Source organism: Gadus chalcogrammus, chromosome 4, assembly GCF_026213295.1.
Source record: "Gadus chalcogrammus isolate NIFS_2021 chromosome 4, NIFS_Gcha_1.0, whole genome shotgun sequence".
Classification (NCBI taxonomy): Eukaryota; Metazoa; Chordata; class Actinopteri; order Gadiformes; family Gadidae; genus Gadus; species Gadus chalcogrammus.
In genome coordinates this window covers 33,685,313-33,706,429 of record NC_079415.1, presented here as the reverse complement: position 1 = coordinate 33,706,429, position 21,117 = coordinate 33,685,313, and the positions used below count along the sequence as shown (strand labels likewise).

Here is a 21,117-nt window from a genome sequence, read left to right as displayed (position 1 = left end):
AGTGTACAGTGCGGACTCCCCAGTCCAGCAGAGAGCAGCTTCACTCCTGAATCCTGCAGATCATTGGTACTCAGGTCAGCTTTTTCAGACTAGAGGAGTTGGAGCTGAGAACTGAGGCCAGAGCTTCACAGCATTCCTCTGACAGATGACAGCCATTGAGCCTTCACACAAATAAACACAACCTGTTAGGAACTGTAGTTAAATTATAGGAGAATTTTAAACAGTTTTTTTAAATACATGAAATAAATACTACGAATAACCTGGATCTTAAATATTAAGAAAGATTTCACACAGATGTTAAATTATCAAACAACAATTATCATTATACTTCACTTAAGCATACAATTGTATTAATAGGTTGTTATTAAACTTTACGAAACGACTCTAAACCGCACTTTACTGTCTGACTACATGACAATCATAATAATAATGTTATACAACATACACATTATACCAACATAAAAAGTCCCGGTACCATTATAGGAGTGGAGAAGAAAGACTTGAGGTTTCCGTCCACAACATCCCCGACACAAACAGAACACCAATAACAACCGGCCCCCACATAAACTCTCTCCGTCGTCCTTTAACCGTCAAACAACTAAGAAGTAAATGTGTCCGAAACATCATTTAGCTGGGCGATCTCTAGAGAGCATAAAGAACTCTCCTCCTTGTCTCTCCCTCTCTCCTCTCTCTTTTCTCCCGCTCACCATCGTGACCTCTCAATCTCACCCCTTCCCCAGATGAACCCGAAGTCTCGATATCACCCAATCCTATTGGTTGTGAATCCCAAATAGCATCAATATAAATCCAAATGTCTGAGCAAGGTTAAAAAATATAATCCTAATAGTGAGTTGACTTATATTAATAATGAAAAAGACTAATTATTGATGTATCAATATAATACTATCAACAATAACTTATGTATACATAAAGAGCTTTTTTAAGTTAGTCTCTTCACCCGGGGTTACACATCTTTAAAATATCTTTCTGAACACCTATTCAGTAGTGTGAATATAGTTTTGTGCGTTTACTAATGAATACTGGACATATTAAGCTTTTAAAAATACATTTTGTTTGACTATTGCAGGTTTCAAATCATTTTTATGAAATTGTTGCTGTTGTGGCTTTCAGGAAGTCTTAGGCATCCAACTAGGGGTCTCTGACCCTCCCAGGACCCCCTATATTTCACCCTGCTCTCTACCATCAACATCCTGTATACAGGGGACACTATCGTTATGTTTTGGGTTTATATTTATAATTAAAGATTTGCAAGCATATGGATGGATTTCAATATCCACCTCAACAACAAGGGGTAGCCTTTATATGATATGAAAGTCTTGAATGTGGTCATCACAGGTACTGAGATAAGATTAGTTATATAACTCTGACTTTTACATTTATTTGTAACTGTTTTGCACATTGAGTGAAACTGACCTGAGAGTTTCCAGTGTACAGTGTGGACTCCCCAGTCCAGCAGAGAGCAGCTTCACTCCTGAATCCTGCAGATCATTGGTACTCAGATCCAGCTCTCTCAGACAACAGGAGTTGGAGCTGAGAACTGAGGCCAGAGCTTCACAGCATCTCTCTGACAGATGACAGCCATTGAGCCTTTACACACAATGAACACAACATGTTAGGAACTGCGATCAAAACAACAGAAATCTTTAATTTATTCCATAATGAAGAATGTTATTGGTTTACCAAAAATTACTAAATAATTAGATGGATACATTTTCATTATATATTCAATGTTAAATAGTTATTTATTTGGGATTGAAAATGTTTTTTGAACGGATACTTCTTCTATATTCTATTGTTCTGAATATTCTCTTGCGTGTACTGCAATACATTATACGTCCATAGGACAAAAGAGATGTTATGTATAATGTAACTAGTATGTTAATTATGTTATGAGTAGAACAGTAACACATGTTGTTATAAACCTACAGGGATTTTTGCATATATTTTAACCTTATATTCCAGTTATATTTATATTGTGTAGTGTGTATTGTAATACGTTATTAGTGAACCTACAGCAGATGTTTTACGAGGCTTGACACTGGCAGCAGCCTCAAGAAGACCCTCCTCTGAAGCAGAGTATTTCTTCAGGTCAAACCAGTCCCCAGCTCCTCTTCTGATGTTCAGTAGCGCTGAAGGCCAGAAGCTGGACAGTTGAGCAAGAGACGAGAGATTTTCCGTTTTCTTGAGAGACTTCTGATGTCAGGTACTGTTCGCTCTCCTTCACTAGAGAACGTCGTTCAGCTCATTCAGCCAGTGGGAACAGATTGGCTGCTTCTCTCTGGCGGGTAGATCTCCATCTATCTTACTCTTGTCTGTAAGACATGGTTTTTGTATCGGTCAGTGAGCTTAGTTCCTGTCTGTCCCGAGCAGACCTGTAGGACACTCTGATTGGTCTCCAGAGAGAGGCCCAGGAGGAAGCGGTCGGAACAGTCCAGTTGTCCCGTTCTCACTTCTGTAAGGGCCTTGTCACAGCACTCTGGTTAGAGGAGGCGGAGTTTATCTTTCAACAGAAGTGTGGTGTTCTTCTGAGCGCAGATTGACCCATCGTGATGAAGGCCAGGAAAGACCCTAACGGGCCAGCCAGAAATTCCTGGAGCTCAGATGGCACAAGCAGAACACCTTGTCCTGGTACATCCCACATCTCCTTTTAAATCTCTTGTGAACACTCCCTGAGTACACTGAGCTGCGCTTGCTATCGATGTAACACTCTGCCAGGTTCTGCCTCGTAAAGATCCAGGTTGCCTTTTCCCAGATGGTTAAAAGCCAGTTTCCCAAAGAAACAATAATCTTCCTGCTCTCTAGACCCCAGTATGGATACTGTTTCAGCTCTCCCATGGTACTTACTGTCCCCCTGTATCGACTCGAACCCAAAGGAAGTAGCTGTACATTCGAGTCACGGTCTTGGGCATTCTTCTATCTGGGATTTATTAAGATGTTCCTCCAGAACTTGTCGCATGATCCAACAGAAGACTGGGATGTGAACATGATGTGGAGGCTTCGTGATTTATGACGTGGGACGAGGCTTGTGTTGGCACCATGCGTCTGCTCTCTGAATCTCTTCCTGAAGTACTCCTCCTTCTGTGGTCAGTGAACCCCCCACCTCTGTGCACCATGTCAACACACTCAGCAGGGATCCGATTGGCTGCCGCAGGGCGTGTGGTTATCCAGATGCGAGCGGAGAGAAGCAGGTCGCCCCTGATGAGGTTTGTCAGCAGCACGTCCACCAAGGACGGCTCTTTGACATCAGTCCAGATCGGGTTGTTCTGGAAGTCCAGAGGAAGTCGACACTCATCCAGACCATCCAAGATGAAGAGAACTTTGAACCGTTCATATCTGCAGATTCCTGCTTCTTTGGTCACAATAAAGAAGTGATGAAGAAGTTCCACCAAGCTAAACTCTCTCTCTTTCAGTAAATTCAGCTCTCTGAAAGTTAAGAGAAATGTGAAGTGTATGTCGTGGTTGGCTTTGCCTTCAGCCCAGTCCAGAGTGAACTTTTGTGTTACGATGGTTTTACCAATGCCGGCCACTCCAGTTGTCATTATTGTTCTGATTGGTTGATCTCGTCCAGGTAAGGGTTTAAAGATGTCTTCACAGTTGATTGGTGTTTCTTCCTTGGCTGGTTTCCTGGAAGCTGTTTCAATCAGTCTGACCTCATGCTCTTTGTTAACCTCTCCACTGCCTCTCTCTGTGATGAAGAGCTCTGTGTAGAAGTCATTCAGACCTGTTGGATTTCTGCTTTAGGGATTCCCTCAGACACACACTTTAACTTCTTCTTCAAATGAGACTTTATTTTATGTTGGCACTCAACAGCAGCAGATCCTACATGGGAATGAAGAGAAGACATCAGCTAGTGGATGGTGACATAACTTGAAGCATGTTAATATTTCCTGAAAAATGATCAACTTCATAGTATTTACTGACTTCATTACTTGTGGTTCGAGAAGCTGGTCGTAACAAGGAATGGATACATATTTTTTTCTTTTTTGTTTGTTATTTACACAGAAAAATTGGTCTAATGATAATAACAATGATAGTGAATCAGTTGAAATTAACTTCATATGCTGATATAACAAGATAGTGATGCATCTCTTCCACTTATTCCACTTATAGTTATTCTGCTGTTGATTTGGCAATTATTGTTTAACATTCTTTATCCTGATGGACGCACCATAACCTTTCATATCTGGATCAAACCATTTAACTTCATACCCCACAATAACACTGAATATCTGGATCAAATCATTTAACCTGATACTCCTACAATAACCCTACATATCTGGACCAAACCATTAACCTGATCGAACCACAATAACCCTATATATCTGGACCAAACCATTTAACATGAAACCCCCACAATAACCCTGCATAACGATCAAACCATTTAACCTGATACCCCCACAATAACCCTACATATCTGGATCAAACCATTTAACCTGATCGACCGACAATAACCGTTCGTATCTGGATCAAACCATTAAACCCCCAAGAAGAAAGATATCTCCACATTGATGAATTATAAATGAAGAAATCTCTTAACACTAAATTGTATTATGTTATTTAGTCTGAACAGAACAAATAAGAGTCTCATACTACTCTTTATAATATACATTTTCATTGTTTTCAAGATAAGAGTCTTCTGCGCTTCAAAATAATTGTCTCCTCTGTTTTCAAAATAAGAGTCTCTTACCGCCCCACAGTGTGTCGGCCAGTTCCTCCTGGTTCATCTCCATCAGGCAGAGCTTTGTGATGTCCACCACTCCCTCTATGGCGCCCTCCTCTGCTCCTCGTTCTTAGCATCCAACTCCTCCTCCTCCCCTGACCCTCTGAGCATTGTGGGTAATCTGAGAAGAGATCCCTCCAGAGCTTCTTCAGCTCCTTGTCTAGGAAAGCGTGTGCGTTCTCCTCAGCCCTCTGGAACAGAACAAACATCAAGGAGAACTTTACTCTGAACTCACTGAGGACATCAGAAGCATCTGTCCTGGATTCACGTCCCGCTGGTCTAAAGAGGGAAGCCTGGAGACTATTAGGACCACAAGAGATGCTTTCTAATGTTCATGTAGAGATGAAGTCAGATGTCTTGGTGGACATATACACACCTTGATCAGCTCTGTTTGATGCTTCTGTACAGGCCAGGTAACCTTTAAATTATTCTGGTGTGGTCTGTGAGGAACACACACACACACACACACACACACACACACACACACACACACACACACACACACACACACACACACACACACACACACACACACACACACACACACACACACACAGTGTTGTTAACGGGGGGGAGGGACCGTACCGGCCTTGTGCTGAATTTTGACGGGGGGGGGGGGGCATGATATATGGGCTATCATGACACGGCTCTTCTCAATGCCATGGAACGCTCCGTTCACTTGCATGGGCCCTTCTATTGTCCCACTTAACGTCAATATAACTCTGCATGTGGAAGGGAAAATAGCTTTCTTTGTAATAACAATATTATGCTGCTGTATTTTCAGAGACCCCCACAGATATTTGAGTTTGCTGCTTTCATGGGAGCCAGACCTCTCTCGGAGCTCAGCTCCCACTGCCTCCCACCTAACTCGAACCCTGGCTATAGGTCTTTCTACACTGCCGAGCCGGTTCGGTCGCAGCTTATTGGCACGCCCGGCGATTTCACCTTCTTATCTCAAGTTTCCTGTGTCAAACCGAGGGGGTCAAATCCCCCGTTTGTCACGGCGCAGGGTTTCTGGGTTCACTGGGGAAGGCGGGGCTGTGCACGGAGTCTCTGACCTCTTTAGAATCATTTGTATTATTGCATACTCCCGAATGTTTTATTTTTTTATGAATGAAGACACCCGCATGCAATAATGAGTTCACGTCTGAGTGGAGACTAAAAACGCGATTAACTATGGTCAGGGATGTTCGTTACTGTCTAGACAGGGTCCAATAAATAGTGGATTTCATCACAGCCTCACCGAAGCGCCTACAGTGCTTAATGCAAACAATCGCCACAAAAAACGCCTGCAGAAATTCTCAGACACCCGCTGGACTCAGCATGATGCATGTCTAGTAGCCAATGTCTTCTGTCATTGATCAATATGAGGACATTTTAACCAGAGCGATGGAATCATTTGACTTTATTATATGCCTTGTGACGTGGCGTTTGATCGGTACATTTCGGCTGCGCATGTATTTATGGAATTTTTAATTGCTGCAATTAATGATGTTGTTGTTGACTTCTAACATGTCTCTATCTTTGCTGTTTAAATCTAACAGTAGTCTTTGAGTAATATATCGGCGGTAACCACTGTTTTTGGTTGCGAAATGGCTCAAGCTGGCATTCCGTGGTATTGGATGTGTTTAATAAAACGCATCCAATACACGGAAGGTCCGCTGGTGACGCCACTGAGGCTAAAGTAGGCTAACGATGCTCTTAGCGTCCTACGAGTACCCCGAGAGTCCTCGTTAGCTACGAGCGGTTTCACGACGTTCGTTACCAACGATGCTTTTGGGAAACGCTGTGAAAACTGTACGATGCTCGTACGACGCACTTCACGATCCACTTAGGCTAACGATGCTTTCGGTAAACTGGGCCCTGTAAACATCAGTATCAGTAGAGTCTGATAACAACAAACCGGTCTGTTTTCATCGTCTGTTTGAAACTCCTACCTCTCCTCTCTGGAGGGGCGTCCATCTTTAAAGGTAACAGGTATACCCATAGAGTGGTCACTCTTCATGGAGACACAGCTGGGTCCAGGGGAGTCTGCTCTCTCCTGCCTCCTTCTGAAAAACAAGTTAGGATTTGTGGATTTGTGGAAGTTAGGATTTGTGGATGTCGTTTCATTTGATCATTTATTGCAGGGCTACTCAACTACTAACTCATGACTTTTGATTTCAATAATCTTTGTCAGCTTGTTGAAATGGAAATTTAGAAAAAGTAGAAAAAGTTATTATGGCATTTAAGCACTTACATGTTGACATAAAAACACACCAAGTACCCTTCATACTGTGCATAGAGTGTTTATTCACAATGTGTTTAGCTAACATAGAAAATAGAGCAGTCAGTTTCTACATTTCTACACAGACCTGTGTTATTCTTCACGGATAATTGGTTTCAAGAAATCACTTCACCTCCAAAGATAAATTAAAACTGATTCAATAAATGGGCCGCTTGAAAGACATTGAACCTTTAAACATTAAACCTGTAAAGTCTGCTACAAGTCGTCTTAATATTAATTTCATTAATTTGATCGCTGGGTCCAGGGGAGTCTGCTCTCTCCTGCTGCTCTGGGCTTCAACGCACACACACACACACACACATGCACACACACACACACACATGCACGTACACGGACACGCACACGCAAACGCACACACACACACACACACACACACGCGCACACACACACAATCTATTGTTTCCTCCTGAGCTGTAAACATCAGCATCAGTAGAGTCTGATAACAACAAACCGGTCTGTTTTCATCGTCTGTTTGAAACTCCTACCTCTCCTCTCTGGAGGGCCGTCCATCTTTAAAGGTAACAGGTATACCCATAGACCAGTCACTCTTCATGGAGACACAGCTGGGTCCAGGGGAGTCTGCTCTCTCCTGCCTCCTTCTGAAAAACAAGAACCATCAAGTTAGGACTTGTGGATGTCGTTTCATTTGATCATTTATTGCAGGGCTACTCAACTACTTTCTCATGACTTTTGATTTCAATAATCTTTGTCATCTTATTGAAATGGAAATTTAAGGGGGGGGGGGGGGGGGGGGGCAGAAAAAGATGTTATGGCACTTAAGCACTTACATGTTGACGTAAAAACACACTAAGAACCCTTCATACTGTGCATAGAGTGTTTATTCACAATGTTTTTAGCTAACATAGAAAATAGAGCAGTCAGTTTCTACATTTCTACGCAGACCTGTGTTATTCTTCATGGATAATTTGTTTCAACAAATCACTTCACCACCAAAGTTAAATTCAAACAGATTCAATAAATGGGCCGTTTGAAAGACATTGAACCTTTAAACATTAAACCTGTAAAGTCTGCTACAAGTCGTCTTAATATTAATTTCATTAATTTGATCGCTGGGTCCAGGGGAGTCTGCTACACACACACACACACACACACACACACACACACACACACACACACACACACACACACACACACACACACACACACACACACACACACACACACACACACACACACGCGCACACACACACAATCTATTGTTTCCTCCTGACCTGTAAACATCAGTATCAGTAGTCTGATAACAACAAACCCGTCTGTTTTCATCGTCTGTTTGAAACTCCTACCTCTCCTCTCTGGAGGGGCGTCCATCTTTAAAGGTAACAGGTGGATCCATAGAGTGGTCACTCTTCATGGAGACACAGCTGGGTCCAGGGGAGTCTGCTCTCTCCTGCTGCTCTGGGCTTCAACACAACACACACACACACACACACAGCTGTTACTCAGACTAATGATGGAGTCATGATGTATCACTGCTGAGCCCTGAGATGGACAACAGTAGTTAATAATGACCCCCACTATATATATAGGGGTATATATATAGGGGTATTCAAGGGGACTTCCGGTAACGGTCTGGGTTGCAAGGGTGGGGGCCACAAACCCCCTTCCGCTTCTGGTCTGTGTGGGGGTGCCTCTCTGTGTGTGGGGGTGCCTCTCTGTGTGTGTGTGTGTGTGTGTGTGTGTGTGTGTGTGTGTGTGTGTGTGTGTGTGTGTGTGTGTGTGTGTGTGTGTGTGTGTGTGTGTGTGTGTGTGTGTAGCAGTGGCAGCTTTTAAAGTGAGGGAGGAAGGACTGCGTGCTTGGTTGCCATTGGCCTGCTTGCACTGATAGTGGCCTATTGGGCATAAGTATGTGACACTCAAGTTGTTTCAGGGTGTTTTGATGAACTACAACATCGCAGGATGGGATCATTATGTGAATTGATACAAATCCACCAGTGGCAGCATTGGACTTTGAAAGCTGGTGGGCAGCATGTCTTGGACTACAAAAGCAGAAGGAAAGGATGCAAAGCCAATTAGTCAAATCATTGGGCCTATTTTTGCCCTCAATGACTGAAGCTATTGGTTGTAATTTGGCTATGTTTATTTTCATTAAAATTGCTTCAAGAAAAATAAAGAAACAATACCAAAAGCGCTGCCACTTAAAATGCAACATGCTCTGAATCATTCACGTACATCCATTACATAATATCAAACAGAACGGTCAGAGTAACGAACAACATGAACATTATTTCACAACTATTTACATGGGTTGTAAGCATAACACTGTTTGACGCAAATGTGGATGGGGAAGGAGATAGGGGGTGTGACGCGATCGTCCGTTGCCTGGCAACGGACGATCGCGTCGGATGACGTGAAGGTTCGCGAACATTCGCGAACCTTCTATCTAGCGATCCGTCATCTGTATTGTGCTATTTCGTCCTTGACCTGCTTTAAACACTCAGTTTACTTGCTAAATTTGATTAAACAATGAAATACAATAAAATATAAAGTAAAAACAAGTGTTATCTAGCAATACGTTAACTGTATTATGTTACTTTCGTCTTTGGCAACATGGGCGCGAATGTTTTTTTAAACCTGCCCGGCAACGGATGACGCGATCATCTGTTGCAGGCAGGTTTGGAATGGATTACGTATTGATGACGCGCCCGGTACAAATTTGGCAGCCTGTACAAATTTAGTGTGACAGCGCCGCTCAAAAAAGGCGCACAAAGCGTTTTTCGTTTACGTCATTGCTTGTATCCATAGATAAACAGCTTCTATCTGTAGGCTCCATCTTCTGGCATCTGACACCTGAACGTCCTCTCTGGTTGCTCCTACATTTTTATTAGAAAATGAATGCAAGATTAATAGCGCTTCTTGCCGTGCGGCGGAGGCTGCGGACGATCCCCCTGCGCCTGTCGTGGTTGCCCGGAGGAGAGTGTGGGTCCACAGCATTAATCGTGGCCTGGTTGCGCTTTGTCTGGTCATGATACGCCTTTAACGTGAGGTCGTACAGGACCGGACACTCACTCACAGCTGTTATTAAACTTTCGTCCGACATGTTTCCGTTTGTGTTCTGTTGATACTTTTAGCCTTGCCTCCTCCTCGATTTTGATTGGTCGTTCGAAAAAAGCGCCGATGATGTGGAGCGCTTTTCTTCAAAGGTTGAACTGTTTTCAACTGGGGCGCGCGTCTAAAAGCGCGAGGCGCGCGGAGCGTTTAACCGCCCCGGGCGGCTTTTTAAAAGGCGCTGCATGCGCGTCCTGCCATAGAGAATGCATTGCAGACAGGCGCTCCGCCTTTTAAAAAGGCTTTTGGTGGACACGGCCCCCTAGTCGGTCAGCCTGCCAGAGCCAGCGGCCAGCGGCCAGCAGCCAGAGCCAGCGGCCAGCAGCCAGCGGCCAGCAGCCAGCGGCCAGCGGCCAGCAGCCAGCGGCCAGCAGCCAGAGCCAGCGGCCAGCAGCCAGCGGCCAGCAGCCAGCGGCCAGCAGCCAGCGGCTGGCCTGTCGTCGCAGCCAGCCAGCCGATACCAGCCAGGCGTCGCTGCCCGTCATTACGTCGTATGATTATCATACCGTCGTACTAAATCATACAAAAATGTTAAAATGAAAGGGTCCGATTACGTCAATGAGTTTGAGTAAAATAGCAAATATATACCTGACCGTGGAGGGTGTCGAACAGCCAACGTGTTGGTCACTAACCTAGCGTCACTACCGCTTGTACCACCATGGAATTGACTGATAGTCGTTGCACTTATATTTAACTATATCACTCTATAACGAAGAACTTTGTACATAACATACATGATTAGGCTTAATGACATTTAACAAAACAAATAGGCTATGTATAATTTCTAAAATACATTATTTGAATACGCCCCAAATTACAACTAATATATCACTCTATAACGAAGTGCTTTGTGCATAATATATCTTATTAGGCTTAATGACATTTAACAAAACAAATATATAGGCTATATATAAGATATAAAATACATTATTTGAATACGCCACAAATTACAACTAATACATTTTATTGATACTGATAGACTAACGATTTCTTCATTTTAAACTGTAGGCCTACTTCAATATAAAAATATAAAAATAATATTTGCAATAAAGAGCTGTAGTTAGCTTTTGCCAGAGAGCATGTCTTCTGGTACTTCAACTGTCGCAAAAAACCCGTTGATAACATGCAAATAACTGATTAAGGACCGCCTATAGACTTTGAGTGACCGAGCCAGCCAGCGACCAAAACGGCAGCCAGACGAGAAAACGGCAGCCAGACGAGAAAACGGCAGCCAGACGAGCGACCAATGCGACCTACGTTGCGACCAATGCGACCTACGTCGCGACCAATGCGACCTACGTCGCGACCAATGCGACCTACGTCGTTACGCACGTCATTGGCCACTCAGAGAGCTGGGCCCTCCTCTCCCCCAGAGAGAGAAGAGGACATCCATGTGTATATGGATGTATGTATCTGGTAGAGAATTTATTTATGCAGGGTAAAACCAGCAGAACAATAATTTTAAACACTAATCACATGGTTTTGTTTAAGAACCCACGTGACAAATATCAGATTTTGTTAATAGCCAGGCAGATGTTCCCGTGTAGGACAAAGTATTTTCTAGAGCCCTTTACCGATGCTACTAGTACGCCGTATGGCTATCTGCTAGTGGACTTTAAAGCCACGATCCCCGACACACTACGGCCAGACAAGTGCTGGATACATCAGTCAGACCTGCAAACTCCTCAGAGGAAAAAAGGTGACAGTGTCTCGGGGGGATTTTTTTTTTATTGTAATATACAAATGACACTAGTCTAGGCGTGACTTAACAAAACTCAGCAAACTTTATCAAAAATCAATGTCAAAACATCCTAGAGTCTTAAAAAAAATATTTTATTTACAACTGTCACAATTATTATTTTTTGCCTCTTATTATTGGAGAGACAAAAAATAATTATTATTCTGTGAAGTTGATGAATTGTCACTTTTAGGTTTTCTACCCAGTTACCAAAAAAAAGAAACATTTGGAATATTATGCGCTGTAGCAAGCACATGGTTTGCATGTGTTACTTCGAAGGCAAAAAAAATCTATAATACAAGAAAACACAAAAACCTACATTCAACCAGTGGGGTATGGCCCCTGACTCTCTGAGGAGGTAGGTACCTCCAGGTACCCCCTCCATGCCAGGGCACCCTGAATTTATGTTCAGTAACAGCTCCTCCACCGGGATCAAGACAATTTGAGGGCCAGATCCAGTCTGCCGACTGTCGGCCTTTTCACGATTGGCTTAAAAAAATGGCTAATCTAAATTTATACCAATACGATGGTGGGAAAAGCTTACCAGTTTGTATGTTTTTTATACTTAATTTTTATACTTGATCCGCTGACTGCTTGGAAGCCATCGGAGTACATATTTTTTTAGAAGAAAGGGGTTAGAAGAAAGGATATTTAAGAATGCTTAACTGGGATATTTATATATTCATGTCTCAAATATTAAGGATCATGCTTTTGACGTGTAACTAACGCATTTACGCGGTCAGCGATCCGCTGCCAGGCTTTGGTTCTCCGGGTTGCAGAGGCTTTAGCGTTCCCTTTTCTTGTGATAATGTCCTTCTCCTCGTCATAGCTCTCCAGGAGAACCTGAAGTTCCATTTCATTGAAATAAGCGGCCCGTTTCGCCATTTCGATCAGGGTTTCCATGATCCATACATCACGTCATTTTAGGTTTGGCGGTGACGCGCACGACCCTGTGTTAACCAACCCCGAGTTGATTGAACTAATGCATAACCGCTGCTGTGGAACCGAAAACCCTGGGTTAGTCGGCACAGGGTAAATCAACCTAGAGTTCAGCGTTAACTCAGTGTTTGTTAAACCTCCGTTCGTGGAACACCCCTCTGGACGAGTGCTCAACGCAACAACGCAAGCTCTCTTGCGTTGTTTGGCCGCATGCATGCGCATGCGCGGTAGCCAGGCGACCGTCTCATCCAATGGCGAGCTCAGTTGGCGCTGTGTGCTTCAAGATTCCGATTGGCCCAGAGAAATTTCAATTATAAGAAAGATCCTGAAGCAAGTGCTGAGATTCCGATTGGCCCAGAGAAATGTCAATTATAAGAATGATCCAATAATTGTTCGCAATTCTGGACCCCCCCCAAAAACAAAACCCTCCGGTTCTACACGATTCACGTGAATGACCAAATTGACCAAGAAAACGGCGATTGTCGCCGAAAAGCGACAAGTTTGCAGCTTTGATCAGTTTAATCTAACCCAGGAACGGTAACCAGGACAAAGTGCAAGCCATTGTGAACCCCATTTAAGTTCCCTGTTCTTCAGTGTGTTGTTACACTACATTACCCATGATTCAATATCACAGGGCCCTCCCCATGTGCCTCAGTGCAGCCGTCTGGCTGCACTGAGGCACAGACATGTCGTGTGCTGTTACATTTACATACACCGGTAAGACAGACCTTCAGGCCAAGACGCATGCCCACAGTGTGAGGACAGTGTGAGGACAGTGTGTGTGTGTGTGTGTGTGTGTGTGTGTGTGTGTGTGTGTGTGTGTGTGTGTGTGTGTGTGTGTGTGTGTGTGTGTGAGACAGGGCATACACTAAAGCCCTTAATGGGCCCACCTGATTAGGACGCCCTTGTAAATAACAGCAAAGCGTGTCTTTCACCAGCTGAGCTCAAACAACAATGGAGGACAAACACCTGCCTGAGGCTTGATTGATGCGTGTGTTTCTGCCGGGTCAGGGTGGAGGGAGGGAGAGGGTTTAAAGGGTGTCCATGACGAGGTAGTTGTCGTTGTCATTGTTGCCATCGTTATTCGGCTTCTCAACAACGATTGCGTCCGAGCACCTTAGCATTGTTTCGCCGTTTGGAAATTATCGATTAATGGATGGCGGACTTGGTTATGATGATCCATGTTTGTTCACGGCCAAAGGTCTTTGATCAGAGAAAGGATTTGGATTCAGGTTTAAATTATTTACTTTAGATTGTAAAAATAGGATTGTTTTGCGCCTCAAGTGGAGTCATCAAAAGGAGTTAATTTAATCTGAAGTGTGTGGAATAAGTTTGTAACCTGTAACCGAAAGGTTGCTAGTTCGATCCCCGGCTCCTCCTAGCTGAGTGTTGATGTGTCCCTGAGCAAGACACTTAACCCTAACTGCTCCTGACGAGCTGGCTGTCGCCTTGCATGGTTGACTCTGCCGTCGGTGTGTCAATGTGTGTATTAACTGATGTAAGTCGCTTTGGATAAAAGCGTCTGCTAAATGCCCTAAATGTAAATGTAAATGAATATATTTTCTAACTTGTGCATCATGAATTCATCTGCATAAATGTTGACCTAAAAGCCATTTCTTTTTGGAGGGCTCCCTAGTCTGATCAAACTGTTGTTAATATAGACGATCATCCACAGGAAGATATTGGGATACTTCTTCTTTTGGTATATTGCTTCTGATAGTGATAAGAACAACTAAAACAATGGCTCAAATCCAATCAGAAGTGTGACCACTACCTGGACTGGACACTAATTGAACATTACTTTTTAGTGCATTGTCATATCCTGTGTGCATCTGGTATCTTTATAATCGTGTAATGTATTGTGCTTTGTGTGTGTTGTCTCCTCTACTTTGCATTTTATCTATTTGTTTGCTGTCTCTTCTATTTGTATTTTATATATTTATTTGCTGTCTCTTCTATTTGTATTTTATCTATTTATTTGCTGTCTCTTCTGTTTGTACTTTTTATATTTATTTTATTAGGGACTACGGATGCAATTAGCAGCTCTGCTATAATCCGGCATGTTTACAAAGATGTTTAAACATCAATGTTCATTAATGTGCACTGTCCCTATTCAAAAATAAAGCATTTATTATTATTTTTATTAACTGTGCCTGCAAAAATAATATTTATTATAATTTATATTTTTGCTTGAGAATTGAGGCTGGCGGCAAGACCTTTAATAATCCAACATGTATTAAAATAATTGTCACTGTCATTACGAATTAATTTCTATTCTTTGAATTAGAATGTACATTTCCTGAACATTTAGGCTTTCGGGAAAATGCTCAAATTAAAACTAAAATAACAGCTGTTGAATGTTATGCAACGGGAATAAGATTGCAGTACCGTTGTTTGAGCACCGGGGCAGACCGTGTAAAACACACGAGGGTGAATGGGGCTAAACGCTATCAAATAAGAATCTCTCGCTTTCAGCTGTGCAAGGGCTATTTGCTGCCGCTCTGCAAGTAACACAAGCTACGGGTTTTTGTTCCCGCACCATTATTTGCATAAGCACTTTCGATGGATCTCCCATGAATCATGGGTAATGTAGTGTTACAACACACTGAAGAACAGGGAACTTAAATGGAGTTTACATAGTGCAAGCCTTATACACTTGACCCCCACATGCCCCTCTCACACACACACACACACAGACACACACACAGACACACACACACACACACACAGTGGTGTAGTCTATTTTATTGTAGTGGGTATACTGTGATGATTCCCTCCCAGCCTCGTACAAACCCGTCCGACCGGTACGTGTACGTGTACGTGTGTGGCGCTTTATGGGGTGTCGCACCACACTCACCAACGCAGGGGTCTACAACCCGCTGATTTAAGAGTATAACGATTATCAAATATCATGGAAAGAACCAGTTTTAATAACAGTATGAAAAATAGAACACAAAAATTACAAGTTGTCCTTTGTATATCTATAGTAGCAATACCACATGCTAAACAAGGACAAAATCTACTCAAAATAATTGAATGAACTGTTTAAATCCATGGCTAACCAGTGCATGAGAAGGAGATGACAGGAGACTAATGTTTCACTCTTTCAATTGCTCTAATTTGAGCTCTTACTGTTGTTATCTAACATACCATTCAGTAATTGAATTGTGTAAAAGTGTGAAATTACTGCACCTTAAAAATGACCATGAATTAGCTATACTCTCATTTGCATAGTGATTAACATTATGAATTTCAATTGTGTATACCAACTGTATGTTGGCTGACATTTACCTATAACTTTTTTCCCCTCCACTCTAACCAAGGATGCCTGTTTTTAAATTCCCTAGCCTGACACCCAGTCTGAAAGGCTGGCCAGGGGTTCTCATCTAAAAGTAACAAGGAGATATAAAGTGGGATTAAAACATTGTCTTCTGTTGACTACTTATTATGTGGTTTACACATTCATACGGGAGGACTGGACACACACACACACACACACACGCACGCCCACGCACGCACACACACGCACACACACGCGAGAAGGAGGGGCTTGGCCCGCCAACTAACGTGCAGAGATGCAGGGGCTGCTTCGCGCTTCGTAACAGAGACAGGGCAGAGCGCGAGCGCGCAGCGGGAATTTTATGAATGGTGAATGTAGGAGATAACTTCCCCTGCTTAAAGTATTTTATTGCAGTTATACCCAACCGATATTTCCGAAAAATAAACACAGAAGTGAAAGATCTGTCACAAGACGATTGATACGTATCCGTGCACATTTTTAAGTGGGTATACGCAAATCCTGGTGCGTTCCTAGTGGGTATACGGCGTATACCTGCGTATCACGTAGACTACACCACTGCACACACACACACACACACACACACACACAACACACACACACACACACACACACACACACACACACACACACACACACACACACACACACACCCTCATGACTACGGTCACCCTGCACCCATATACGTTTGCCCCCCACATGCCCCCAACATGACCGCTCGCTGCACCCCACCTTAGGAAGCCACACCTGCCTCCCAGACACACTGAGCCACACACACACACACACACACACACACACACACACACACAGTGGAAGGGGGGTTGTGGCCCCCACCCTCGCAACCAATACCGGAAACAGAAGTCCCCTCGAAAACCCCTATAGTGGGGATCATTAATAACCACTGACAACACTCACAGACAGAGATCCTCTTCTTACCTCTTAGCTTTGCTCCGGCGGCCATTTTCCCCAGACAGAGTGGTCTTCGAGGTAGGACCCCCATCCCCATCCTCTCTCTCCTCATCCATAGAAGACTGGAGACCTGGACACAAACACAACTCCTTCTGAACTGAGAAGATCATTGTGACTGCGTCACACTAAAGCATTATGGACGTCACGTCATGGATCATAAATATGAACCCCACGATAGGGTCTACCGGAAGTGGCTTACTTACGAGCTCTATTAAACTGTAAATCCCCAGTCACTACGCACACATATTTAACTTAAATATCAGCACATTCAAAGGACTTCTGACAGTCCTTCTTTTAATGGGAGTAGCATCAAGACAAACGAACGGGTCAGAAATGAAGTAAAACATGAACTAACGTTGTATTCTCTACAGTAAACTCATTATTATATACCAGTAACCTACAGACAATATAACCGGTAGTAAACTGGTTGTTCATTATTATACCAGTAACCTAAAGACAATATAAACGGTAGTAAACTGGTTGATCATTATTATATACCAGTAACCTTAAGACAATATAAACGCTAGTCAACTGTCGACCTACCTTACCTTATCTACTCCGGGATTAAAATGCGTCCATACGGTATAAAGCTGTAAAAGTGTAAATGTAAGGGGACAAATGGACGTTAAAGTGTTTATAAAACGAGTTAATCAGGTGAAAGGTTTTAAAAGCGGAGGAAGGGCTGCTCGCTGCGACGGACCGTAAGATGAGGAAGTCAAGGAGCCGCGCCTCTCAGTGAATGTCACGTGTTTTCGGGGAAAACGAAACTACGCGCACGCACGCACGCACACACACACACACACACACACACACACACGCACACACACACACACACACACACACACACACACACACACACACACACACACACACACACACACACACACACACACACACACACAGCAGCTCAAGAGTCAAAAGGAGAGCAAAAGAGAGATTAAGTAAGCTACACAGGATACTGGCTCAGTATGAGTATAAGTACACAGGATACTGGCTCAGTATGGGCATGAGTACACAGGATACTGGCTCAGTATTAGCATAAGTACACAGGATACTGGGTCAGTGTGAGTATAAGTACACAGGATACTGGCTCAGTATGAGAATTAGTACACGGGATGTGTGTGTGTGTAATGTGTGTGTACTGACTGTGTACTGTGTGTGTACTGTCTGTGAGTATTGTGTGTGCGTGAACTATGTATGTACTGTGTGAACTGTTTGTGTACTGTGTGTACTGTGTCTGAACTGAGTGTGTACTGTGTGTCTGTGTACTGTGTGTACTGAGTGTGTACTGTGTGTATGTACTGAGTGTAAAACCCCTAAAACCATATGTTCTATTATAACTGAACTCAACGTGCTCTGGATGGTGTGAAGGCCAACATGAATTAGCATGCTAAGGTCTTCATTAAATGATCTGCATTCAAAATGACACTTTTAGATACCTCGTCGAGGGCTCACAGCATTGCGGACGGACGCTGCAGAACCACCAGAGCTGCTGGGTTGATGTTGTAACTCACAGGCGTCCCCAGCAGGGGGCGCCAGTAACACAGCAATATGCAGGAGTTCATATGCGCCATGAGTGAAGGCTCAGATTCGGTGTACGGTGAAGATATACTGTATAGTTATTAGCCACTTCTTCAAATCCATCTCACGGAAGGTATTTTTTTACACGCCATGATTGGCAGAGGGTCTTCGACGACTGCTTGTTAGATTGTGTTCCGCTCAACATGGTGACGATATATTTAGTCATTTAGCAGACGCTTCTATCCAGAGCGATCTACAGGGAATTCAGTCACAGGTGTTTTGACATAAGGTTATAAATAAACACAAAGAATTATAACATGACAAAGAACCACACACTCCTACGCACAGACCACACACACGCACACGCACGCACACAGACACAAACATACACACACACACACACACACGCCATAAGCGACCGGCGGCGTCTACACCAGCACCTCCCCCTACATCAGCAGGAGTGGGAGGAGCCTGCAGGAGGGGGCGGGGCTCCAGAGTCAGGGGGCGGGGCCATGGAGATGTGTCTTGGGGAACTTTTTTTGTGTCACGTCAAGCTGCTGTGTTGTTTATGGAGGAAATTTGAATTACATAATAATTCATATTTTTACCGTTTTTTCCTTTAACTTGTTACTGTTTCGTTATTTTGCAGATGCATCGACTCAAAGTGACCAAAAGTGAATCCAGGAACATGGATTTTGCATTCCTCTGCTGTTAGTGTGAACCTTCCCGGGGTCAGAGAAGAGCAGTGATACCACTGGTTGGACCGTGGCTTCAGTGACCCCCCCCGTACGTAACTGGTAGCTGTGGGCATTAGCGCGCTAATGCTAATACCACGGGGCCACGGCATTAGCCCCACAACTCAACGAGATACACCTTCTAAATAATTCAACCATGCATCTATTCACCTGGGGATGTGTGATGTAACAAACAATGTTAAAAAGGCACATTCCAAAAACGAGAGTTCAGCCTATAACAGGCGAGCCTGGCCTCGCCAGACCAGCCTGTCAACAGACCGCTGAACAGCACGGGCGGCCATCTCTGTTGTCGTTGAAACGCCTCGACGGCGCGCCTGCACCCTGCGCCCCACATCACCGTGTTCATCCCGCCACATGACGGTTCAACGGTTGTGATTGGTCCGTCGGTTTCGCCCCGGCGAACATTGTTTGTACGGGACCGTATCCGCAGAGCAAAGTAAACGTGAGCTCGTCTGGTTCCCAGGTTCATCACGAGCAGTGACTACGGCGCTGTCTGGTACGACACTTTCTCTCACTCCTCAACGATAGAGGTGGCTTCTGGTAGTCGCAGTGCTCCCGTCTGACCCTGGGAAGGTCCTGCTGTAGGTCCTTCTGGTGGTCGCAGTGCTCCCGTCTGACCCTGGGAAGGTCCTGCTGTAGGTCCTTCTGGTGGTCGCAGTGCTCCCGTCTGACCCTGGGAAGGTCCTGCTGTAGGTCCTTCTGGTGGTCGCAGTGCTCCCGTCTGACCCTGGGAAGGTCCTGCTGTAGGTCCTTCTGGTGGTCGCAGTGCTCCCGTCGGACCCTGGGAAGGTCCTGCTGTAGGTCCTTCTGGTAGTCGCAGTGCTCCCGTCGGACCCTGGGAAGGTCCAGCTGTAGGTCCTTCTGGTGGTCCCAATGCTCCCGTCGGACCCTGGGAAGGTCCTGCTGTAGGTCCTTCTGGTGGTCGCAGTGCTCCCGTCGGACCCTGGGAAGGTCCTGCTGTAGGTCCTTCTGGTGGTCGCAGTGCTCCCGTCGGACCCTGGGAAGGTCCTGCTGTGAGGAGCAGGTCGGGGTCGGGGGCAACCGGCTCTGGGGTGAGTAGACGTCAGGCGTTGCACGTTCCCACAGACACTGCCTGGCAGTCCCCTGCTGTGATCGACCACCACCTCCTCCTCCACTTCCTCCTCCTCCACCTCCACACTATCTGTCCTCTCTCTCTCTCTTTCTCTCTCTCTCTCTCTCTCTCTCTCTCTCTCTCTCTCTCTCTCTCTCTCTCTCTCTCTCTCTCTCTCTCTCTCTCTCGCTCAACTGACCGCACATATTGTACCGAACCCGACCCCGCCACCAACCTCCTCCTCCTGTACACCCAAACACACACACACACACACACACACACACACACACACACACACACACACACACACACACACACACATACACACACGCAGGGAGCGTGACGTCACATACGAGACATGTAGTCTTGTCCTGCTGTGAGGAGCAGGACGGGGTCGGGGGCAACCGGCATATGTCTAATCCAGGGCATATAAAGACTGGGACCAGAAGATAATTACTTTCTCTCCGTTGAAACCCATTCATATGTTACGATCTCATAGGTCCCATGGGGGTCTACCGGAAGGGGCGGACTCACGAGCTCTATAAATGCTCCCAGACTGGAAATGCAACTCGAAAGGCTGGCGTCCGAGGATGCAGGAACACACCATAACAATAAGCTGTTATAACTTTATATCAGTCAGCTGTTATCCTGCTCTAAACCATCACACTAACAATAAGCTGTTATAACTTTATATCAGTCAGCTGTTATCCTGCTCTAAACCATCACAGTAA

The 21,117-nt window shown here is 44.5% G+C and overlaps 1 protein-coding gene and 1 long non-coding RNA gene across 3 annotated transcripts in view; both read right to left on the bottom strand.

Moving 5' to 3' along the window:
• Positions 1 to 21,117, bottom strand: part of LOC130381361 (NACHT, LRR and PYD domains-containing protein 12-like) — a 116,661-nt gene that overhangs the window by 38,634 nt on the left and 56,910 nt on the right. The window contains exons 1-3 of one of the 2 annotated variants that reach the window (XM_056588945.1): positions 6,679 to 6,759; positions 5,118 to 5,181; positions 4,709 to 4,932 (exon numbers count right to left, since the gene is read on the bottom strand). The exons of the other annotated variant lie outside the window; for it this stretch is intronic. Of the exons in view, the coding sequence (XP_056444920.1) occupies positions 4,709 to 4,751 (43 nt within the window). The 5' untranslated portion in view covers positions 4,752 to 4,932; positions 5,118 to 5,181; positions 6,679 to 6,759. Of the gene's footprint in view, positions 1 to 4,708; positions 4,933 to 5,117; positions 5,182 to 6,678; positions 6,760 to 21,117 lie in introns of those variants that run through there. 2 annotated transcript variants of the gene reach the window in all.
• LOC130381453 (uncharacterized) lies at positions 8,705 to 17,786 on the bottom strand. Its single transcript, XR_008895399.1, has 3 exons — positions 17,587 to 17,786; positions 17,006 to 17,108; positions 8,705 to 9,025 (listed from the first exon to the last, which is right to left on the bottom strand). It is a non-coding gene; the product is annotated as an uncharacterized LOC130381453 (long non-coding RNA).